At 44.9% G+C, this 25737-nt stretch overlaps 1 protein-coding gene across 1 annotated transcript in view; it reads right to left on the bottom strand.

The window, feature by feature from the left end:
* The window catches only part of LOC106584371 (A disintegrin and metalloproteinase with thrombospondin motifs 10), a 63121-nt gene that overhangs the window by 13915 nt on the left and 23469 nt on the right, over positions 1–25737 (bottom strand). Inside the window, exons 8-16 of the mRNA XM_014169600.2 lie at positions 25163–25206; positions 22316–22421; positions 20886–21032; positions 20554–20695; positions 19770–19877; positions 19501–19646; positions 18986–19049; positions 18536–18638; positions 14985–15118 (exon numbers count right to left, since the gene is read on the bottom strand). Of these exons, the coding sequence (XP_014025075.1) occupies positions 14985–15118; positions 18536–18638; positions 18986–19049; positions 19501–19646; positions 19770–19877; positions 20554–20695; positions 20886–21032; positions 22316–22421; positions 25163–25206 (994 nt within the window). The remainder of the gene's footprint in view (positions 1–14984; positions 15119–18535; positions 18639–18985; positions 19050–19500; positions 19647–19769; positions 19878–20553; positions 20696–20885; positions 21033–22315; positions 22422–25162; positions 25207–25737) is intronic.

Below are 25737 nucleotides of genomic sequence, written 5' to 3'. Positions count from 1 at the left end.
CACAGAGAGAGAGAGAGAGAGATGAGAAGTGAGAATGCCAGAATAGGAGAGACCCAGAGAGAAACAGAGAGAGTAAGAAACACACACACACAGAGAGAGAGAGAGAGAGAGATGAGAAGTGAGAATGCCAGAATAGGAGAGACCCAGAGAGAAACAGAGAGAGTAAGAAACACACACACACAGAGAGAGAGAGAGAGAGATGAGAAGTGAGAATGCCAGAATAGGAGAGACCCAGAGAGAAACAGAGAGAGTAAGAAACACACACACACAGAGAGAGAGAGATGAGAAGTGAGAATGCCAGAATAGGAGAGACCCAGAGAGAAACAGAGAGAGTAAGAAACACACACACACAGAGAGAGAGAGAGAGAGAGAGAGAGAGAGAGAGAGAGAGAGAGAGAGAGAGAGAGAGAAAGCAACAGAGGGAGAGATAGAGGGAGAGTGGCCAGCGGCTGCTGTGAATGTGTGTAACAGCCAGCAGTGCAGACAGCTGAGCTGGTGGGTCAATGAGTTCCTGCTGCACACAGAACAGAACAGAGCAGAACAGAGGAGAGGAGAGCAGGAGAGGAGAAGAGAGAACAGAGCTGAGTTGTTGATAAACAGGCTTCTCTCTGAGTCTGGACGAGCCCAGAGACTCCACTCCCAACCCCTCCATGTGCCCAGGCCCTGAGACTGCTCCAAACAAAGCACAAGAGAGCAGAGTGATGGACGTTCAACTGCCTAATGAAATCCAGCTCTGCTCCACATAGCTGCAGGAAGCCACAAAACAACAATTCAGATGTTTTGTGGTTTGGTGTCATTCACTGCAGCGAGTGTATCTTGTTTTTTCCTCCTCCCCTCCAGGCCCAAAGCCACTCCGCTTCTTGACAGGCTCTGAAGCCATCCAAAAACAACAGGACGGGGGAATAATTGGCATTGTTTGTGTGAGCAGTGAGCACCACCATCTGAAAGGGAATACTACTTCAGGGGAAAATCCATTTGAATTCAATCACTTTTTGACAGAATCCCTTTTGATTTAAACAAAAACTTTCCATACATGTTTGCCCATGGAAGAAGTGGTCAGAAAGTGACTTTTTGGGCCTGAATGCCAAAACATTCAGGAGATAAAGATGCTCAAAGTTCATCCATTTTGCATATCCCATCATACCATGAGACATCTATGTCTTCATCACTGGAAAAGATAATCGGCTGAGTTTGATATAATTTAAAAGCTTACAGTGTTGTCAAACTATTTTATTATTTCTTATTTATTTTGTGTAGTATTTAAACCTTTAACGTCAATTACTTAAAGTGATGTTAAACACCGATTGTTTAAAATTGTTGGAGCTTAAACCCTATTTCCCATCATCTGAGTGTCACGCCCTGGCCATAGATAGGTTTTTTTATTCTCTATTTTGGGTAGGCCAGGTGTGACTAGGGTGGGCATTCTATGTTCCTTTGTCTATGTTCTTTATTTTCTATGTTTTGGCTGGGTATGGTTCTCAATCAGGGACAGCTGTCTATCGTTGTCTCTGATTGGGAACCATACTTATGTAGCCCTTTTCCCTCCTTGTGTTGTGGGAAGTTGACTTTGTTTATGGCACATAGCCTTTAGCTTCACGGTTTGTTGGGTAGTGTTTATTGTTTTGTTCGGCATCTTTTCTAATAAAAATAATATGTACGCTCACTACGCTGTACATTGGTCCTCTCCTTTCAACCGACGTGACACTGAGTTTTTGTGTTGTGCCGGTTGAGACACAACATGCTCTTGAATACAGGTCGGGTGTCATTTCAATAATATAAATATAATTAATAGAATGGACCTATCCCTTTAGACCACTGCAATTTAGTTGGTATACCATTGGAATATGAATTGAACTTTTAACTTCTAATTACTACCACAAAGATGACTGCTGATCCACCTACCATCGAATGTTAACTGAAATGGTCATGTCTATTCTATTGTCTATATTTCTATGATTTCAATAGGTTTCCTATGGAAGATTGACAGTATAACTTAAAACAACAGATACTCCCATTCAAGTCAAGATTCTCTGTGTGGAACTCCAACCATCTTTGTGGTACCATTTGAACATTGAAATGTCAATTTGATTCCGTTTTAGTACATTTATTTACTGTACCCTGCTCGCACAACCCATGTGGAATTCCTAGTCTCTGGCAGCATTTGGAACTGCTGATCTGCGGTCAAGAACAGAGTTCATCTCAGCCTATGCTGCCCTTCAGTCCCTAGACTTTTTGGCCCTGATGGAGACATGTGGACATCAGGACATGTGTTGGTAGTATCCAACTCGCTAATGGCCTGGTACTCAGGGCTCTATTGTCCCTCCATCAGGTCCTAATGGCCTGGTACTCAGGGCTCTATTGTCCCTCCATCAGGTCCTAATGGTCTGGTACTCAGGGCTCTGTCTCTCCATCAGGTCCTAATGGCCTGGTACTCAGGGCTCTATTGTCCCTCCATCAGGTCCTAATGGCCTGGTACTCAGGGCTCTATTGTCCCTCCATCAGGTCCTAATGGCCTGGTACTCAGGGCTCTATTGTCCATCCATCAGGTCCTAATGACCTGGTACTCAGGGCTCTATTGTCTCTCCATCAGGCCCTAATGGCCTGGTACTCAGGGCTCTATTTTCCCTCCATCAGGTCCTAATGGCCTGGTACTCAGGGCTCTATTGTCCCTCCATCAGGTGCTAATGGCCTGGTACTCAGGGCTCTATTGTCCCTCCATCAGGTCCTAATGGCCTGGTACTCAGGGCTCTATTGTCCCTCCATCAGGTGCTAATGGCCTGGTACTCAGGGCTCTATTGTCCCTCCATCAGGTCCTAATGGCCTGGTACTCAGGGCTCTATTGTCCTTCTAACCACTCTGACATCAATGCAATAAAAAAATCACATCAAACACTTATCATCAAAACAGTATTGTGGTTTCAAAACTCACCTCACTGAGTTCAACAACAGGTTGAAACTGAGTGGAAAACATGGTCATTGTGGATGTTGTTTCAAAGCCTAACACAATGAAATGGCCAGCGCTTTGTAAGGTGATGATTCATTCAAAACACAATACACACATTAGAGATTATACATATGCAAAGGTATATATGAGCCCAAGTCTGAAAAAAAACGTAATTAAGATAATGATTGTGGAGTTCATTATACAATACATAGCCTACCGCATATTACACCCCACACAAAAACATAAAAAAAATGATTTAAGATGTCTTAAACTCTAATAATTGCCTTTGAGTGTGGACTGTATTATTATGCATACTGGATGGAAAGGTTACCTTCTACTATACTCCAAAGTTTCTATCAATGAGTCTGGGAGAGAACGTATAGGCCTAGGCCATGCTGTTGGTTCATTAATTGTGCAGGTCGGCTTACAGAGTTAGCCTACAATAGTGAATTAGTATTTGATTTTGAATATCCTAGTAATATGACATTTGTAATAATGTCCTAATTAATAGGGTGACACATAGGGCTACCTTCAGCTGCAGAATATCTCACCGCCGTGCGTTTCCATCTCCTCCCCTTTCTCCTTCATTACTTTCTCAAGCACACAGAGACAGGAGCTGTCAACAGTTTAATGAAATATGTTTCGTTGTGAAAACATGTTACTTTCAATGTTCCCTAACAGATTTCACTTGGTTTCCCAAATAAGCACTTGGTAGCTGCAGGAACAGGGAGCCCATGGCATACAGCCAGTGGTGTAAAGTATTTAAGTAAAAATACTTGAAAGTACTACTTAAGTCATTTTTTTGGGGTATCTGTACTTTACTTTCCTATTAATATTTTTGACAACTTTTACTTCACTACATTCCTGGAGAAAATTATGTACTTTTTACTCCATACATTTTCCCTGACACCTAAAAGTACTCGTTACATTTTGAATGCTTAGCAGGACAGGAAAATGGTCTAATTCACACACTTATCAAGAGAACATCCCTGGTCATCTGTACCACCTCTGATCTGGCAGATTCACTAAACACATGCATCATTTGTAAATGATGTCTGAGTTGGAGCGTGCCCCTGGCTATCCGTGAATAAATAAAAAACAATAAAATGGAGCCATCTGGTTTGCTTAATATAAGGAATTGGAAATGATTTATACATTTACTTTTGATACGTAAGTATATTTAAAACCAAATACCCTTAGACTATTTTAATGGGTGACTTTCACTTTAGTAATTTTCTATTAAGGTATCTTTACTTTTACTCAAGTATGACAATTGGGTACTTTTTTCACCACTGCATACAGGGCGGATTATCACCTGTCATGCAGTGAGAGGCTGGCTGCATGCTCCTCAAACTGTGGTTGATGCACTGAGTTAAATAACCGGACTGGAGTAGCCTACCTGAACTAACAGGCAGATGACTTGTCTTTTTCTCTCCTACCCCTGTTCCTGCCCATTTGATATTGGGCCATTCTAAATCCAAACTAATTTAACATATTAGTAAAGACAATATTACATTGAGAATAGTCTGATGGGTGATAATATGGTCACTTGATTAGAGAACAGTCTGTGGAGCCTGAGGCAAGGAACACAGAGCAAGCTTTTTTGCGATTTTCTGAAATCATCAATAGCCTTTAGTCGCATCATGCAGTCCATATACAGTATGTTTTGATTTTCTAAGTCATTCTAAGGTTTGTATCATTAACAACTAAAGTTGCCAAATAACTCTAAATCTAGCGTAGCCTGTAGGACCTGTTTCAAATCATCACTTTGATGCTCACCATTCAACCTTCACATGCGCACTCGCTCCGGAATGGGAAAAATATCCTTTCTATTTTATTCAGCTAAGTTCAATTATATTCTCATTACTATAAAATCATTTAATATAAAATAATGACACAGGACTTATAAGCATATCTTGTCAGCTAAATGAACAAGCCTACAGCCTATATCATGGAGCATAGCCAGATTACATACAGTATCTAGTCAGCTAAATGAACAAGCCTACAGCCTATATCATGGAGCATAGCCAGATTACATACAGTATCTAGTCAGCTAAATGAACAAGCCTACAGCCTATATCATGGAGCATAGCCAGATTACATACAGTATCTAGTCAGCTAAATGAACAAACCTACAGCCTATATCATGGAGCATAGCCAGATTACATACAGTATCTAGTCAGCTAAATGAACAAGCCTACAGCCTATATCATGGAGCATAGCCAGATTACATACAGTGGGGCAAAAAAGTATTTAGTCAGCCACCAATTGTGCAAGTTCTCCCACTTAAAAAGATGAGAGAGGCCTGTAATTTTCATCATAGGTACACGTCAACTATGACAGACAAAATGAGAAAAAAAATCCAGAAAATCACATTGTAGGATTTTTTATGAATTTATTTGCAAATTATGGTGGAAAATAAGTATTTCGTCAATAACAAAAGTTTATCTCAATACTTTGTTATATACCCTTTGTTGGCAATGACACAGGTCAAACGTTTTCTGTAAGTCTTCACAAGGTTTTCACACACTGTTGCTGGTATTTTGGCCCATACCTCCATGCAGATCTCCACTAGAGCAGTGATGTTTTGGGGCTGTCGCTGGGCAACACGGACTTTCAACTCCCTCCAAAGATTTTCTATGGGATTGAGATCTGGAGACTGGCTAGGCCACTCCAGGACCTTGAAATGCTTCTTACGAAGCCACTCCTTCGTTGCCCGGGTGGTGTGTTTGGGATCATTGTCATGCTGAAAGACCCAGCCACGTTTCATCTTCAATGCCCTTGCTGATAGAAGGAGGTTTTCACTCAAAATCTCACGATACATGGCCCCATTCATTCTTTCCTTTACACGGATCAGTCGTCCTGGTCCCTTTGCAGAAAAACAGCCCCAAAGCATGATGTTTCCACCCCCATGCTTCACAGTAAATATGGTGTTCTTTGGATGCAACTCAGCATTCTTTGTTCTCCAAACACGACGAGTTGAGTTTTTACCAAAAAGTTATATTTTGGTTTCATCTGACCATATGACATTCTCCCAATCCTCTTCTGGATCATCCAAATGCTCTCTAGCAAACTTCAGACGGGCCTGGACATGTACTGGCTTAACTTGTTATGGATAGGGGGCAGTATTTTCACGGCCGGATAAAAAACGTACCCGATTTAATCTGATTATTACTCCTGCCCAGAAACTAGAATATGCATATAATTATTAGCTTTGGATAGAAAACACTCCAAAGTTTCTAAAACTGTTTGAATGGTGTCTGTGAGTATAACAGAACTCATTTGGCAGGCCAAAACCTGAGAAGATTCCAAACAGGAAGCGCCCTCTCTGACTATTTCTTGGCCTTCTTGATCATCTCTATCCAAAACAGGGGATCTCTGCTGTAACGTGAAATTTTCTTACGCTCCCATAGGCTCTCAGAAGGCGCCAGAACGTTGAATGATGACTTTGCAGGCCATGGCTGAAAAACAGTAGCGCATTTGGATAGTGGTCGATCTGAGAACAATGAGACTGGGGCGCGCATGCACGAGAAGACTCCATGTTTTTATTTTCAGTCTTTGAACAAAAACAGGGTTTCCCGGTCAGAATATTATCGCTTTTTTACGAGAAAAATCGCATAAAAGTTGATTTTAAACAACGTTTGACATGCTTCGAAGTACGGTAATGGAATATTTAGATCACCCTTCTTTACCCTTCGGATAGTGTCTTGAACGCACAACAAAATGCCGCTATTTGGATATAACTATGGATTATTTGGAACCAAACCAACATTTGTTATTGAAGTAGAAGTCCTGGGAGTGCATTCTGATGAAGAACAGCAAAGGTAATCCAATTTTTCTTATAGTAAATCTGAGTTTGGTGAGTACGAAACTTGGTGGGTGTCAAAATAGCTAGCCATGATGGCCGGGCTATCTACTCAGAATATTGCAAAATGTGCTTTCACCGAAAAGCTATTTTAAAATCGGACACCGCGATTGCATAAAGGAGTTCTGTATCTGTAATTCTTAAAATAATTGTTATGTTTTTTGTGAACGTTTATCGTGAGTAATTTAGTAAATTCACCGGAAGTGTTCGGTGGGAATGCTAGTTCTGAACGTCACATGCTAATGTAAAAAGCTGGTTTTTGATATAAATATGAACTTGATTGAACAAAACATGCATGTATTGTATAACATAATGTCCTAGGAGTGTCATCTGATGAAGATCATCAAAGGTTAGTGTTGCATTTAGCTGTTTTGCTGCATTTAGCTGTTTTGTTTTTTGTGACATTATATGCTAGCTTGAAAAATGGGTGTCTGATTATTTCTGGCTGGGTACTCTGCTGACATAATCTAATGTTTTGCTTTCGCTGTAAAGCCTTTTTGAAATCGGACAGTGTGGTTAGATAAAGGAGAGTCTTGTCTTTAAAATGGTGTAAAATAGTCATATGTTTGAAAAATTGAAGTTTTCGGATTTTCGAGGACTTTGTATTTCGCGCCACGCCTATCATTGGATATTGGAGCAGGTGTTCCGCTAGCGGAACGTCTAGATGCAGGGGGACACGTCTGGCACTGCAGGATTTGAGTCCCTGGCGGGGTAGTGTGTTACTGATGGTAGGCTTGGTTACTTTGGTCCCAGCTCTCTGCAGGTCATTCACTAGGTCCCCCCGTGTGCTTCTGGGATTTTTGCTCACCATTCTTGTGATCATTTTGACCCCACGGGGTGAGATCTTGCGTGGAGCCCCAGATCAAGGGAGGTTATCAGTGGTCTTGTATGTCTTCCATTTCCTAATAATTGCTCCCACTGTTGATTTCTTCAAACCAAGCTGCTTACCTATTGCAAATTCAGTCTTCCCAGCCTGGTGCAGGTCTACAATTTTGTTTCTGGTGTCCTTTGACAGCTCTTTGGTCTTGGCCATAGTGGAGTTTGGAGTGTGACTGTTTGAGGTTGTGGACAGGTGTCTTTTATACTGATAACAAGTTCAAACAGGTGCCATTAATACAGGTAACGAGTGGAGGACAGAGGAAACTCATAAAGAAGAAGTTACAGGTCTGTGAGAGCCAGAAATCTTGCTTGTTTGTAGATGACCAAATACTTATTTTCCACCATAATTTGCAAATAAATTCATTAAAAATCCTACAATGTGATTTTCTGGATTTTCTTTCTCATTTTGTCTGTCATAGTTGACATGTACCTATGATGAAAATTACAGGCCTCTCTCATCTTTTTAAGTGGGAGAACTTGCACAATTGGTGGCTGACTAAATACTTTTTTGCCCCACTGTACAGTAGGCCAACTCATATTCTGTTAATCTGAAATACATTTTCTTGATATCATAATGTTTCTTTAGACCTACTTAAAATAATAATGGATTTATTGTTATGATGTATATTAAATAGATGTATTAGACTTGTTAAAATGTACATGTTCCAAAGGCACACAGCAGCAGCTTGTGTGTGTGTGTGTGGGCCTGGAGATGCTAAATGAGTTTGTTTATAAATGGTCAATCACCATGAGACTTGCAGTCTTTTGCATGACAATAACTAGCAGACAAAATTTCATGGCCGGCACAGCCCTATCTGTCACTGTCATTTCTCGACTCAAGCTTAACATTTCTGTCATCTACCACCCACCAGGTTCCCCGTAGAGAGTTCCTCAATGAGCTTGAGACCTTGATAATCTCATTTCCTGACAATGGCTCACTGCTCTTCATACTGAGCGACTTCAACCTTCCAACGTTTCTTTCCCCTCCTTGCCTATTTTGACCTCACCCTTTCCCAGTCTCCTCCCACTCACAAGGCAGGCACTACACTTGACCTCATCTTTACTAGAGGCTGTTAGTCTACTAATCGCACGGCAACCCCCCTTCAGCTCTCTGATCACCACTTTGTTTCCTTTTCTGTCTCCCTCTCCTCCAACCACTCAGTCCCTACCCAAAATGGTAATGTACCATCACAATCTTTGCTCTCTCTCTCACACCACTCTCTCCTCTTCTATCCTATCATCACTCCCTTCTGCTAAATCCTTCTCCCTCCTGTCTCCTGATTCTGCCTCTTTGACCCTACTATCCTCCCTTTCTGCATCCTATGACCTCACTAATCCTGCGACTAGTGACGTCCGGCCGACCGACAATCTGCACCACGTACTCTCACTATTGGTGCCCCCCAGGGTACGGTTCTAGGCCCTCTCCTCTTCTCTCTATGCACCAAGTCACTTGGCTCTGTCATATCCTCATATGGTCTCTCCTATTATGGCTATGCGGATGATACTCAACTACTTTTCTCCGTCTCCCATTCTGACACCCAGCTGGCAACACGCATCTCTGCGTGCCTGGCAGATATCTCAGCTTGGATGTCGGCCCACCACTTCAAGCTCAACCCCAACAAGACAGAGCTGCTCTTCCTCCCGGGGAAGGCCTGCCCGCTCCAAGACCTCTCCATCACGGTTGACAACTCCATGGTGTCACCCTCCCAGAGTGTAAAGAATCTTGGCGTGACCCTGGACAACATCCTACTGTTCTCTGCAAACATCAAAGCAGTGACTCGCTCCTGCAGGTTCATGCTTGTGACGTCCCTCCCACTCTGTCTGCTGGGATCTCCTGTTTGGTAGTCTGCTTGTTGCAGGAGGCCAGTGGGCAGAGCTGGGAGGATTGTCAGCTGAAATGGCACACCTGGGCAGGTTTGGCCTGCAGACTATAAAGGGTGGCCACATCAGCCAACACTCTCTCTCTTCCCTGACTGGCAGGCTGGCTTCCACCACCTTTTGGTTTTCTGGTCTGTTTTCACCATACAACACGGTAAAAGTGCTGAGTTAGTTGAACTCATTGAAAGTTATTCTGCACTGTTGTCTGATACGCCCTCTCGTACTCATCTCATTGAGCATGATGTTGATGTTGGAGATGCTTAGCCAATAAGGCAGTGCTTCTGCCGTGTTTCTCCTGACAGGCGCAAGCACTTAGACGCAGAAGTCAAGTACATGTTGGATGACGATATTTCTGAATATTCTTGTTCCAGTTGGGCTTCCCCTTGTCTGTTAGTCAGAAAGCCTGATGCATATTTTAGGCCATGCACAAACTATCTTAAAGTTAACAACATTACGAAGCCTGATTCCTTTCCTCTTCCTCGTATGGAGGATAGTGCTGATCAAGTGGATTTTGCAAAATTTGTGAGCAAGTTTGATCTTCTAAAAGGGTACTGGCAGGTCCCCTTTTCTCCTAGAGCAAGGGAGATTTGTGCTTTCATCACAACGTCTGGACTGTATTCTTATATAGTTATGCCTTTTGGTTTGCGTAATGCAGCTGCAACATTTCAGCGCCTCATGAACCATGTTGTCTCTGGTCTGGATGGATGTGCGGTGTATTTGGAAGACGTGGTCATTCATAGTGACACCTGGTCTCAGCATGTCCAACTTATTCAAGCATTGTTTGATAGGTTGGCTTGGGCGCGTTTGACAGGTAATCTGGCCAAATGTGAGTTTGCTAAGGCAACGGTCACTTATCTGGGCAAAGTGGTCGGTCAGGGTGTGGTTCGCCCAGTGCATGCCAAAGTTGAAGCTATTGAGCAGTGTCCGCCTCCCATGACTAAGAAGGAGCTTATGCGCTTTCTCGGTATGGTTGGTTATTTTCAAAGCTTCTGTAAGAACTTCTCCTCAGTGGTAGCACCCCTGACCGACTTGCTTAAGGCTCAGGTGAAGTATATTTGGTCAGACAGATGTCAAGCTGCGTTTGAGAATGTAAAGACACTTGTGTTCTTCCCCAGTGCTTGTTGCCCCTTGTTTGAATGATCCGTTCATACTCCATGTAGATTCTAGTAATGTAGGTGTTGGTGCTGTTCTGTTGCAGGCAGATGTCCAAGGGGTGGACTGTCCAATTAGTTACTTCTCTAAGAAGTTTAACTCGTACCAGCTCAATTATTCTGTGTTAGAGAAGGAACCACTCGCGTTTATTTGGGCTCTCCAACATTTCGATGTGTATGTTGGTTCAGGTGGCACCTCTCTCATGGTGTACACAGATCATAATCCCCTGACGTTTCTGCGGACCTTGCAGAACCCTAATCAGAGGCTTATGAGGTGGGCGCTGTTTTTGCAGTCGTACAATTTGAACATTCGTCATATTAAGTGCAAAGAAAATGTCCTTGCTGATGCCTTGTCCCATGTTCTCATGCCATAGTTTTTTGTTATTGTTTTGGATAACTTGCCTGTCCTCTCCTGTCTCCCTCTTGCTTCCCCGACTCTGTCTCTCTTTCTCTCCCTCTTAAAATGCTCCTTAGGATCCGAGGTTGCTGAGGTGGGAGAGGGAGGGTTGTTTCTGTCTTGTTTTTGTTTCAGGTTTGTGGTGGAAACCCCATTCTTAAGGGGGGGGGGGGTTAGGTAGTCTGTTGTTGCAGGAGGCCAGTGGGCAGAGCTGGGAGGATTGTCAACTGATGTGGCACACCTGGGCAAGTTTGGCCTGCAGACTATAAAGGGTGGCCACATCAGCCACTGGCAGGCTGGCTTCCACCACCTTTTGGTTATCTGGTCTGTTTTCACCATGCAACACGGTAGACGGCAAACGTGCTGAGTTGGTTGAAGTCATTGAAAGTTATTCTGCACTGTTGTCTGATACGCCCTCTCGTACTCATCTCATTGAGCATGATGTTGGAGATGCTTAGCCAATAAGGCGGCGCTTCTACCGTGTTTCTCCTGACAGGCGCAAGCACTTAGACGCAGAAGTCTTGGCCTGCAGGCTATAAAGGGTGGCCACATCAGCCAACACTCTCTTCCCTGACTGGCAGGCTGGCTTTGTGGAGATGCTTAGCCAATAAGGCGGCGCTTTTGTTTTTTTGGTCTGTTTTCACCAGACAACGCCCTCTCCACTCATCCACACACTGTATACACTACTGATCCTACAGACGTCCACAGCTTATGTTACATTTTGTATTTATTATTTAGTTTAATAAATGTATTCCTTTTTACGTTTAAGTCATGCATGGTCTCCCTTTGTTGTCCCTCTAATCACTCTGACATCAATGCAAATGTAATCAAAAATCTAATCAAACACTTCATGAGAGCTCATGAGTTCATGTTGCGCAACATTTGTATAGGATTGAGTTTAAAATCAGGAGGATCCCAACAGCTTTCTATAGGCTAGGCCTAGTATATTTATTTCTCAACTTTCCAAATATTAAGCACATTGCTTTGCTTTACAACAGGAGTAGCCTACCTGGCAGGCATGAAAAGTAACTGCGGGAGAAGCGCCCTACATTTGCTATTTAAGTGCATAGGTTGAAATTTATGTTTTCGACAGGTGCATGATAATGGTCCAATCAAAACTAATTTCACACGTATATTATTTAGTATATTTAGTATAAGACAAGATTAAATTGAGAACAGTCTGATGGGTGACAATATTATCACTTGTGAATGATGTATTATCACTTGTGAATGATGTATTATCACTTGTGAATGATGTATTATCACTTGTGAATGATGTATTATCACTTGTGAATGATGTATTATCACTTGTGAATGATGCCCAGGGAGAGCACTCTAAGGCAAGAATAAGCGCATGCCTTTGTGCTACTTTTTCAAATCATAATGGCACCCATCATATAGCCTAGCCCATCTGAAACCCCACCTCTTTAAGGAATACCTGGGATAGGATAAAGTAATCCTTCTAACCTGTGTAGCGAAATGCTTGTGCTTCTAGTTCCGACCATGCAGTAATATCTAACAAGGTATCTTACAATTTCACAACAACTACCTTATACACACAAGTGTAAAGGAATGAATAAAAATATGTACATATAAATATATGGATGAGTGATGGCCGAACGGCATAGGCAAGTAGATGCAATAGATGGTAAGAGTACAGTATATACATATGAGATGAGTAATGTAGGGTATGTAAACATTATATAAAGTGGCATTGTTTAAAGTGACTAGTGATACATTTATTACATCCAATTTTTAATATTTAAAGTGGCTAGAGATTTGAGTCAGTATGTTGGCAGCAGCCACTCAATGTTAGTGATGGCTGTTTAACAGTCTGATGGCCTTGAGATAGAAGCTGTTTTTCAGTCTCTCGGTCCCAGCTTTGATGCACCTGTATTGACCTCGCCTTCTGGATGATAGCGGGGTGAACAGGCAGTGGCTCGGGTGGTTGCTGTCCTTGATGATCTTTTTGGCCTTCCTGTGACATCGGGTGGTGTAGTTGTCCTGGAGGGCAGGTAGTTTGCCCCCAGTGATGCGTTGTGCAAACCTCACTACCCTCTGGAAAGCCTTACAGTTGTGGGCGGAGCAGTTGCCGTACCAGGCGGTGATACAGCCCAACAGGATGCTCTCGATTGTGCATCTGTAAAAGTTTGAGTGTTTTTGGTGACAAGCCAAATTTCTTCAGCCTCCTGAGGTTGAAGAGGCGCTGTTGCGCCTCTTCACCACGTTGTCTGTGTGGGTGGACCATTTCAGTTTGTCCGTGATGTGTACCCCGAGGAACTTAAAATTTTCACCTTCTCCACTACTGTCCCGTCGATGTGGATGGGGGGGTGCTCCCTCTGCTGTTTCCTGAAGTCCACAATCATCTCCTTTGTTTTGTTGACATTGAGTGTGAGGTTATTTTCCTGACACCACACTCCGAGGGCCCTCACCTCCTCCCTGTAGGCTGTCTCATCATTGTTGGTAATCAAGCCTACCACTGTAGTGTCGTCTGCAAACTTGATGATTGAGTTGGATGCGTGCATGGCCACGAAGTCATCGGTGAACAGGGAGTACAGGAGAGGGCTGAGAACGCACCCTTGTGGGGCCCCAGTGTTGAGGATCAGCGGGGTGGAGATGTTGTTTCCTACCCTCACCACCTGGGGACGGCCCGTCAGAAAGTCCAGGACCCAGTTGCACAGGGCTGGGTTGAGACCCAGGGTCTCCAGCTTAATGACGAGTTTGGAGGGTACTATGGTGTTAAATGCTGAGCTGTAATCGATGAACAGCATTCTTACACAGGTATTCCTCTTGTCCAGATGGTTTAGGGCAGTGTGCAGTGTGATTGCGTCGTCTGTGGACCTATTAGGGAGGTAAGCAAATTGTGTGTGAAAACAAGAGTTTTGACTGGCCGCTATTTATAAGAGGATCCCAGCTTTCTCGTGCTGCTATATTTATTGCTCAATTCTTAAAATGAAGCACATTAATCTGCTTTACAACCGGTGTAGTCTACATATGCGTCGCGTGAGTTTCAAGTTTGGGGAAAAAATTCCACAAATTAACTTTTAACAAGGCACACCTGTTAATTGAGCTGGTTGAGAGAATGCCATGAGTGTGCAAAGCTGTCATCAAGGCAAAGGGTGGCTACTTTGAAGAATCTAAAATATAAAATGTATTTTGATTTGTTTACCACTTTTTTTGGTTACTACATGACCCAACTACCTCATCCCCATATAGTTGTTTTGTTGTTGCTCCTTTGCACCCCAGTATCTCTACTTGCACATTCATCTTCTGCACATCTATCACTCCAGTGTTAAATTGCAAAATTTTCACCATTAAGGCCTGTTTATTGCCTTACCTCCCTAATCTTACTTCATTTGCACACACTGTATATAGACTTTTCTATTGTGTTATTGACTGTACGTTTGTTTATTCCATGTGTAACTCTGTGTTTGTGTCGCACTGCTTTGCTTTATCTTGGCCAGGTCGCAGTTGTAAATGAGAACTTGTTCTCAACTAGCCTACCTGGTTAAATAAAGCTGAAATATATATATATATATATATTTTTTTTCTTCCCCATATGTGTTATTTTATAGTTTTGATGTCTTCACTATTATTCTACAATGTAGAAAACAGTAAAAATAAAGAAAAACCCTTGAATGTGTAGCTGACTGTACTTTATTGAAGAAAAATGTACTTATTATGACTGAGATAAGTGGTTGTCCCACCTAGCTATCTTAATATGTATGGAAGGTTTCGTTCAAATCAAAAGGGGTGCTGTCAAAAAGTGATTGAATTCAAATGGATTTCCCATTCAACAAGACGAGTAGGAGGATGGGAGGGACGAAAAGAGGGAGATAAATGAGGGATAGAAAGGACAGAACAGTCTCACCTTGCACTCTCCGTTCACACAGACATCCAGAGAGTCGTCTCGACATGGCGTCCCGTCCACCACAGCCGGAGCACGCTCTGTGTAGAAGTTATATCCCTCCGCCAGGCAGTTCAGAGAGCAGGACTTCACTCCACCTGGTCAACAGAGCAGCACAGAGAAGAGGAACATGAGACAATAAATCAATACAGGCAAACACTAACAGATCCCTCATTCAATTTAGATTTCTGAGGTAAGCCCAAGTGGGACTCGAACCCGCAACCTTACGTCTGTCAGTCCAATATCTAAGCCATTACAAAAAGATCTTGACAAGAGCCCATGTGTTTTGGCAAGGACTTGACAATACCATAAGAAATAAGTCAGAGGTTATTAAGAGCTGTATGTTACATTAGGTGTCATGTAATACTCTTGGTAAACAACACATAGCCAGATAAAGAGCTAGATTGAGGACCTCCTGAGTGGCTCAGTAGTCTAAGGCACGGCATCGCAGTGCTAGAGGCGTTACTACTAGACCCGGGTTCATTCCTGGGCTGAGCCACAACTGGTCGTGGCCAGGAGTCCCATAGGACGGCGCACAATTGGCCCAGCGTCGTCTGGGTTAGGGGAGGGTGGGGCTTTACTTGGCTCATTGTGCTCTAGTGACTCCTTGTGGCGGGCTGCAGGCTGACCCCGGTCGCCAGTTGAACAGTGTTTCCTCTGACACATAGGTGCGGCTGACCTCCGGGTTAAGCTGGTGGGTGTTAAGGAGTGCGGTTAGGCAGGTCATGTTTTGCGGGGCGCCTCTCCCGAGCCAGTTGGGGAGTTGCAGTGATAAGACAAGAATGAAATTGGGGAGAAAAAGGAGGGTAAAGAGAAAATAAAAAGCTAGCTTGAGTTGACCAGAAAAGCAGCTGTGGAGGTCCCCTATAGGATCCCAGCAGAGACAACAACACCAAGCTCAGCCATTTATATAGTACACACACTGTCTTTCACTTCATTTCATTGTTCAAACCAGTGTTTGTATGCTGCTCTGCTGCCGTGTCGTGTTAGCAACATTAATGCCAAACACAAAAACAAATTGCTTTTTTAGCACTTCCAGCAGTGAGGCCTGATACCTCCTTTTGGGGGAAGCACAATACAATGAATCCAGCTGTTCACCTTCATTACTGAGAAACCCCACAGGGTGCTCTAATGTGTCTGATGGCCACACATGGTATTTTAATTAGACTTTGGGTTTTATGTTCGATGCAGTTCATTTGTTCTCCCACAGCTGTAAGGACTCGGGTGCCAAAAGCAGAGGGGGAGGTAGAGGGGGTCTATAGGGAGGAGAGCACAGTTTGGATTGCTAACATCAAGAGAACAAGCAGCTGAATGTGATTAATCCCCCCCCCCACAACCACACAAAAGCTCACAACAAAAAAACAGAGGGAGCTAACAGAAATAGTGCATCTCTCAGCAGATTCCCTGTGAAAGCGGAATGTGGTTATCATGCAGACTAGCAGAAAAACTGACAGGGAGAGAGAGGGGGGAATGGGGGTGGGGTTATTTGTGCACTGACAGGTGCTCTCATTTCTGCCATATTACTGAACATGCCAGCGACCACACTGAGCTCTCTTACTGGCTGACAAGGCCAATCAATGTCTCAGCACGGAAACACACCAGCACACCTGCTCCCACATACATACACACACATACACACATCCACACAATGCAACACAACAGAACCACACACATGGTCTCACTTTACTCACCATCACCACCCTTTGGTCAGCATTATAACCTGGCCAGGCTCTGGTCATGTGAGAGCAGGAATAAAATGCTAATCATGCCCTAAACCCCTGGCAGTCACAACCAGGACCAGGAAACAGACTTTCCACTAAGTCTCCCAGGAAGCCTCTCTCAGCCAGAGTGTCATAGCCCACCACAACCCCCCCAACTCCCTGCACTGTAACCCCCCTGCGGACTGGTTGAGCAGCCGTGCACTAACATATCACTTTATGGGCCTTAACAAGTAATCTAATACTGCCACGGCTGTGCACTAGCCAAATATACCCATTTCCAGCTAGTTCCACTGTTTGAAAAGTTCACTTTGGGCTCTGTTTGTGCTGGCACAGTAGATACAGGTACACTATGTGCTGCCTGCGAGGCTAGCGGACGATAAAGTGGTGGGATGATGGAAAACTCTAACTCCCATGGTGCTGTGCTTTGGCATGCCTGCTTCCAGTCTGAAGCGAAACAGGTTTGGATGCTGGATGGATGGATGGATGCGGGCTGACTGACTGACTTGGGGGGCCTGCTGGAGGAAGGCTGCCTGCGAAGGTTGTTGGACTGAGTGCAACAATGTGAATGGCTCATGCCTCTCAAAAAACAAATATGACTGCTAAAACGCTGCACGCTTTATTTAATGAACTGTCCTTGGCTGTCTGAGCCAAGCCGACGGCTTGCTAGAGGTGTCTGAGTACAGGACAGAGAGAAGGAGAGAGGAAATGAGCAAGAGAGGGGGAAGAAAGCAGGATAGAGACCGAGAAAGAAAGAGGAATGGGGAGTGAAGGAGTGAGTGAGTGAGGGGAGAGAAGGGGGCTGGGATTTGGGATCTGGCCCTAATGCAGGGCAGACCATGGCACAGCTAGTATTTTAACAGTTGCAAGGGATTTCCATTGTAAAATCAGCTGACTTGATGAAAGAAGCACTTGTTGCCTGGAGTTGGAGAGGGCCTCTCTGTAAGCCATTATGGTAGATTAAAGGCAGTTATGTCGTCGAAAGTATTTATCTTTTGTGTCCAGCGCAGCGCTCATCAAGCACAGGAATTCCAGCTGGGGATAGACTTTCCAGGACAAGCATATGGGAGCCAGACAGTAAACTTTCTTCAGCTTTCCCCTCTTCTCCTGTCTTCTTTTCTGCTCACCCCTCTTCCCTTTCTGGGCCCACTGTCTGGCAGTACTCAGCTGCTCAGCTCCCTCCATCTACTGCTGCTCAGCTCCCTCCATCTACTGCTGCTCAGCTCCCTCCATCTGCTGCTGCTCAGCTCCCTCCTCCATCTGCTGCTGCTCAGCTCCCTCCTCCATCTGCTGCTGCTCAGCTCCCTCCTCCATCTGCTGCTGCTCAGCTCCCTCCTCCATCTACTGCTGCTCAGCTCTTTCCATCTGCTGCTGCTCAGCTCCCTCCATCTGCTGCTACTTAGCTCTTTCCATCTGCTGCTGCTCAGCTCCCTCAATCTGCTGCTGCTCAGCTCCCTCCATCTGCTGCTGCTCAGCTCCCTCCATCTGCTGCTGCTCAGCTCCCTCCATCTGCTGCTGCTCAGCTCCCTCCATCTGCTGCTGCTCAGTTCCCTCCATCTGCTGCTGCTCAGTTCCCTCCATCTGCTGCTGCTCAGCTCCCTCCATCTGCTGCTGCTTAGCTCTCTCCATCTGCTGCTGCTCTGTTCTCTATCTGGAAACTCCAGGTGTGTCTGCTCTAATATCAGCTCTCTCCATATCTACAGACGTTTTCAGCCTGCAATGACCACCGAGCAGACACCTCTGTAATGATGTAACACAGCCTGCTGTGGAGGGGGTACACACACATACTATACCCACCTCCCCTGTAGGGTTTCCAGGTGTAGAATTTCCCCCGGAAAGTAATGTTGTCGAAGTCGGAGCACTGAATCTCCCGGAAATCCTGAGAGCCTGCAGGGCACTCCTAAAACAGACACACACAGAGCGGCACAGAACAGCTGTATGTCAGTCAAATCTCAGGCCCCCACTGTATCCCCTCCCTTGTCTCTCTCGCTACCAGCAGTCATTTACAGTAAGACTGAACTCACAGTAGCCTCTACACTCCACCACACACACACACACACACACACACACACACACACACACACACAAAGTGAGGGCTTTAGTTCGGGGCTGGGCAGGCTGCGGTTAATTAGATCATTCTGAGAGCTGTAGATCTGAGTTGAGAGCTGGGCCTGGCCAGGATGAGTATGTGATGGTACTGTAGGCCTTTCAGAGAGAGCTGCTGCTTCGCTCTGCTCCACCACTCACGTCAATATTGCACGATCTGAAGCGCTTCCTCTCTCCCAGACAATACTTTCCACCAATGGTTGGCCTGGAACCAGAGAAGCAAAGGCGAAACACATCTGAGTGCAATTTAACAATAACTCCCCAATGACACTGGCTTCAATTCTCCTCCCGCCTGGCTGGCCGGGCTCTACCACCCTGTTTCAATCTCTGACAGTCTGTCTTTTTATTACTCAGCTATCCAAGCCAATCAAACTCCTCAGTAGAAACACCAGAGAGAAGTCAGTTTGCCACTATCTGTGTTAAAACTTTATTACGGCTGTCATTGTCGCACGTGGGTGATTATAGTGGGGTGTTAAAATGATTGGTGGTAGACTGATGTCTCTCATCCTCAACAAACAGTTGTGCTTGGAAGTTAGGAAGAGCCAGCCAGATACAATCCTATAACTTTACAGTCGTACAGTGGCTGGGAATCGAATGGCAAATCCCTATAGACAGAGTTCAAATCCACATCACCCTCCATCTGCAGCACCACTCACCTGGGGCTGTCACAGTGGCGGATGGAGGAGGACACTCCTCCCCCACAGGTACGGCTGCACTCCTCCCAGGGAGTCCAGAGACCCCAGCCGCCATCCACCCCCTCTGGCCGGGTCCCGTAGACCACACACACCCTCTTATAGCACCACTGAAATACACACACAGGGTAGGGACAAGCTGTGGAACTCCTGAAATATATATTTTTTTCAAATTGGCATTTGCACACCAAACACCCCCATTTCTGCTGGCAATGGAACATCCCAGTGCTTACCCCTTTCTCTATGGTATTGGTTTGACAGATGGTTCCTTCAGCGGCGGGTATGCTGCTGGTGATGCAGCGGTTGCTCTTGCTCATGCACCACAGCTCGCTGCAGACTTCCTGCAGGCACAGAGAGAGCTGTCAGAGTGCGTCCATTTCAGCTCATATAGAGACAACATGCCCTGATGAGCCCAGCCAGGAGGGCCCACTGACACGGAGCAGACAGCACCAGGTTGGTTCAACTACCTCTGGTCTCTGTGCTCCTAATGTATTTAAGACTTATGCCATTGTATTTTATTGTATACATATGCTCTGACCACATAGTATCAATGATAATGACACTATAAAGTGCTATTTTGTTCCAGATGTCCGTTAACTCAGCTGTTGGGCCAATAAAATAGACTGTCTAATAAAATAAAGGTAGCACAAGACTTCTTCATAAATTCTTAACACATGGGGACAAAATCCAGTGGGACTGGATAACAAAAGGGGAAAAAAAACTAGCTGGGAGACAAATAAATATCAGTCAAAATCCAGTGGCTACTCTGTCTGCCATCATGCTGCCCTGATCAGGGTGGGCAGAGAGACAGAGATATGCCAGAGGACAATCTGCACGTGGTACTAATGGATCAGACAGTTGATTGGAGCATGGCGCTTGCAACACCAGAGTTGGGAGTTTAATTCCTACACGAGCCACACATACAGTACTGAATGTATCTGCCTGGTAAAAATGACCATACAGCCTTATCAAGCGAGTTCGAGGAGGTGGAAGAAGATGAGGAAGGTGATTAGGTACCCCGTATTTACACTGCCGAGACTTCACTCCATATTGGAAGCGGCACTGCTCGTCTGCATCGTAGGCCTGGCCGGGGGCCGTGGTGGGGTACACAAACTCCTGCTTGGGGGGGACGTTGTTGAGGCAGGAACCCATGCCTGAGCTACAGGGATACAAACAGGACAAGACACTGAAAAAGAGCTCACAACACAACAAAGATGGATGTCACCTCACTTGGAATGCACCCAGTTAATCTACCCCACAATAAACTCATGATCAACTGTATAAATCCTTTTGCTTCCACTTTGTTGTACTCTATGTCCTGTGTATGACAGTGACAGCTGTAGACTCACTCCAGGAAGTTGGTGATGTAGTCTCGGCTGCAGGCGGACCAGACGAAAGGGTTGGTCTTCATGGTGATGTGTGCAGCCATCAGCTTGGCTGTCTCCTGACTGCGGGAGCCACAGGTGTTGCCCACTCCGTCATGGTTCATCCCAAACCTGCAGGGAGAGAGAGATGGCACTGTGTTGATATATCACCTGGTTAACTGAGTATGTGTGAAATATTGGGGTATTGGTATCGGGCAAAAGGAACGTTTTTTACTCATATATCATCTACGTTAAACTCGTATTAACACCATGAGCTCGGTCTCTGAGGTCTGTGCAGATTTAACAGACAGCAAAGTATCTCTGTGCTCGGCTTTCACACACACACACACACACACACACACACACACACACACACACACACACACACACACACACACACACACACACACACACACACACACACACACACACACACACACACACACACACACACACACACACACACAGTTAAAGACAAGGCCCGCCGTCTAGACAGCCCCAGGGTATAAGCACCCCATCCAGTTCAAAGGTACCTGGACTAGCCATTAGGGGGGAGCACCAATGGGTTTGCCACCTGTGAAAATACCTCTGAGGCCTGTGTGCACGCGTAGGTAAATGACACACTCAATTACTTTGCAAAAATAGTGGATTTTCAAAAATGATACCAAGTAATGGCTTTCGAAAGGAAAACATCAGAATCCTCTTTCACGGCAGGGAATGAAGAGGCTTGGAAATGTCCAGTGGAGCATGTCTGATGTTACTCAGGCATACACCTAGATAAATATGTATGCATGAGTAAGTGAGGCAGAGGCAGATCGGCTGGTATGCCAGGCCAGCAAGTAAAACAAAGTGTCTTGGAGGGAAGGTACAAAAGAAATGTCTACTGCCAGGCACTGTGGTAGGCCCAGAATGAAATACTGTACCGGCCACACTCGTAACTTGTTCCACTTGTTATAAATAGCACATGACTGAAAGAAAATATAAAGTTATTAACACGTTCTCAATTGATGGAAATGACTCATGGAGGTAGTTACGTAACTTCTCCCTCTGGTACGGCTCTAATCTAACAGCAATCTCACTAGGAGGTTGGGCTTTGGATAAGTTTAGCTCAGGTCAGCCCAGGCCAGGGGTGCTTGGGTAAGGGCAGAGGGCAGGGCCAGAAGCCAGGACCAGAAGCCAGAGACAGGGGCAGGGTCTCCTGTGTGGGGTCACAGGTAACACCAGTGAAAGAGTGGTCTGTTGAAACAGCGCAGGTCCATAAAGCAGAAACAGAGCCTAACGCCAAAGGCTGTGTGTGTCAAAGGTGTGTTTATGATGACTGTGACGAAGGCTAGAACTGGGGCTCTGATGATTTTCCTGGTCAGGTCCCGTGGTCAGTAAAAGGGTGATATAGGTGATGTGGGCGAGCTCCTTACGTGTGTCCTATTTCGTGGGCGATGGTGAAGGCTGTGGCCAGGCCGATGTCCTCGTTGATGCTGCAGCTCCTCTCTGGCTCACACATCCCTCCCACTGGTGCTAGACCTGGAACAGACAGACACACAATACTGTCACTAACATAGCCATACATGTCCATTCACATTCATGCATACAGAGATTATGCAAATGTCAAAATACATACAGTTACATGCTAACACATAACATACACAGGTAACTGACAAAATAAAGGAAACAACAACATAAAGTGTCTTACACTATATATACAAAAGTATGTGGACACCCCTTCAAATTAGGGGATTCGGCTATTTCAGCCACACCCGTTGCTGACAGGTGTATACAAACGAGCACACAGCAATGCAATCTCCATAGACAAACATTGGCAGTAGAATGGCCTTACTGAAGAGCTCAGTGACTCAACGTGGCACCGTCATAGGATGCCACCTTTCCAAAAAGTCAGTTCGTCAAATTTCTGCCCTGCAAGAGTTGCCCCAGTCAACTGTAAGTGCTGTTATTGTGAAGTGGTGAAGTGGTAAGCAACACAAGCTCACAGAATGGAACTGCCAAGTGCTGAAGCAAGTAACGCGGAAAAATTGTTTGTCCTTGGTTGGCAACACTCACTACCGAGTTCCAAACTGCCTCTGGAAACAACGTCAGCACAAGAACTGTTCGTCAGGAGCTTCATGAAATGGGTTTCCATGGCCAAGCAGCCACACAAAAGCCTAAGATCACCATGCACAATGCCAAACGTCGGCTGGAGTGGTGTAAAGCTCGCCGCCATTGGACTCTGGAGCAGTGGAAACGCGATCTCTGGAGTGATGAATCACGCTTCACCATCTGGCAGTCCGACGGACAAATCTGGGTTTGGCGGATGCCAGGAGAACGCTACCTGCCCCAAAGCAGAGTGCCAACTGTAAAGTTTGGTGGAGGAGGAATAATGGTCTGGGGCTGTTTTTCATGGTTAGGCCCCTTAGATCCAATCTTAACGCTACAGCATACAATGACATTCTAGACGATTCTGTGCTTCTAACTTTGTTGCAACAGTTTGGGAAATGACCTTTCCTGTTTCAGCATGACAATGCTCCTGTGCACAAAGCGAGGTCCATACAGATATGGCTTTTTGAGATCGGTGTGGAAGAACTTGACTGGCCTGCACAGAGCCCTGACCTCAACCCCATTGAACACCTTTGGGATGAATTGGAACGCCGACTGTGAGCCAGGCCTAATCGCCCAACATCAGTGCCCGACCTCACTAATGCTCTTGTGGCTGAATGGAAGCAAGTCCCGGCAGCAATGTTCCAACATCTAGTGGAAAGCCTTCCCAGAAGAGTGGAGGCTGGTATAACAGCAAAGGGAGGACCAACTCCATATTAATGGCCATGATTTTGGGATGAGATGTTCAAAGAGCAGGTGTCCACATACCTTTGGTCATGTAGTGTAATAGGGCATTGTGCCACCAGAACAACTTCAATGTGGCTTGGCATTCTACAAGTGTCTGGAACTCTATTGGAGGGATGCAACACCATTGGTGTTTTGTTGATGGTGGTGGAAAACGCTGTCTCAGGCGCCGCTCCAGAATCTCCCATAAGTGTTCAATTGGGTTGAGAACTGGTAACTGACACACACACACACACACACACACACACACACACACACACACACACACACACACTAAAACACCTTTGAGAACCCTCTTTCAAAGTCACTGAGATCTCTTCTTGTAGCCATGGTAGTGAAAATAATGGGCAACTGGGCATTTTTATACATGACCCTAAGCATGATGGGATGTTAATTACTTTATTAACTCAGGAACTACACTTGGGTGGAAGCACCTGCTTTCAATCTACTTTTTATCCCTCAGTTAATGCCGTGCTTCTTTCACATGCTTTGCTTGCTGTTTGGGGTTTTAGGCTGGGTTTCTGTACAGCACTTTGAGATATCAGCTGATGTACGAAGGGCTATATAAAAATAAATTTGATTTGATTTAATCAAGTGTTTCCTTTATTTTGGCAGTTACCTTTATATATCTATATAAACTTAACCAAAACCTAAAAACCTTGATTCTGCATCTACATGTCACTCTAAAGGCATCAGCATGCTTTAGTTCGGCTGGCGGCTAGCTGAACTCGACTAGCCGAACAGAACGAGTGTGCTCGCATACTCCTTTAAAAGACGTTGCTTGAAAACGAGAAAAAAACGTCAATAGTATTGTTTGTCTGTTAAAAAAGTCTGAATTAATCTAAGATAACTGAAGAAATCTGTCATTAACTTTGATGTTTTTGCCGAAGTGATCTTAGCTGCGTAATTTTACATCTAACTAAGATGTTCAGTGCGGTATTTTTCAATAAAACAAATGTGCATGAAAACAAAGACTTTATTGACGAATCACTGACGAAGGGGCGTAGACTTCGGCTGAAAACTTTGGCATGCCTCCAGAAAAAAAATTATGTGCCTGCACAACCCAAAAAAAACGAATCGATGTCCAAAACGAACAAAAACGTCACTAAATGTCGTTATAATATATGCACGAACTCTACCGAACTGTTTTGGCTGGGAAGCATGTGGACACCTTAAGACTGTGCTAGTCAGTCACGCTGGTCAGTCAGCTGCAACAGAGATACGGTAGTTAAGTACTTAATAGCGAGGGAGTGCAAAGTGAAAATGAGGGCAGTTTTCTGAATCACATCCCCTCCCCTGGCTGCTCTAGATTATATACAGTCTGACACTGAAGCTCAGTGCTTCCCAACAAGCGGCCTGTGTGCAGTGTGTGTAACCAGGGTTAGCCCTCTCCTGGGCTGGGCGGGGGCAGGTTTGACCAGATGTCCTACCTAGGGTTCCACATGGCTTGTTCTTGTAGATGCAGATGTCGTACCTGGGAACAGCAAGGAAAATAAACCAGGCCATTTACTCAAATGAATACTCTGGCAGTCGGTGCTTCCACACCCTGACAGGCACTCACACTAAAACATACAGTACATTGAGCAAAAAGCATTCACACACGTAATCACACACACAGACTCTCTCTCTCACACACACACACACACACACACATGCACACAGACATCCACTCTTTCTCTCCTCTCTCTTCTCTCTCTGTACTCTCTCTCTTTGTCTCTCCCTACCTCTCTCCTCTCTCTCTCTCTCTCTCTCTCTCTCTCTGTCTCTCTCTATCTCTCCTCTCTCTCTCTTTCTCTCTCTCTCTCTCTCTCTCAGAGGCACTTATGGACACACAACAGACTTGATAAGTGACTGATACAGCCTGAACAATGGCAGGAAATAAAAGGATGGTTACTGCAGTGTCCTCTGGACATTTTCAATCCCTCTTTGATAAAAGTTTTCATATAAAGAACCTATTTTCACAGATCAAACATCCCAAGGCACTCCAAGAAAAGAGAATACAAGC

Source organism: Salmo salar, chromosome ssa23 (genome assembly GCF_905237065.1).
Source record: "Salmo salar chromosome ssa23, Ssal_v3.1, whole genome shotgun sequence".
NCBI lineage: Eukaryota > Metazoa > Chordata > Actinopteri > Salmoniformes > Salmonidae > Salmo > Salmo salar.
This window is presented reverse-complemented; position numbering and strand designations above follow the sequence as displayed.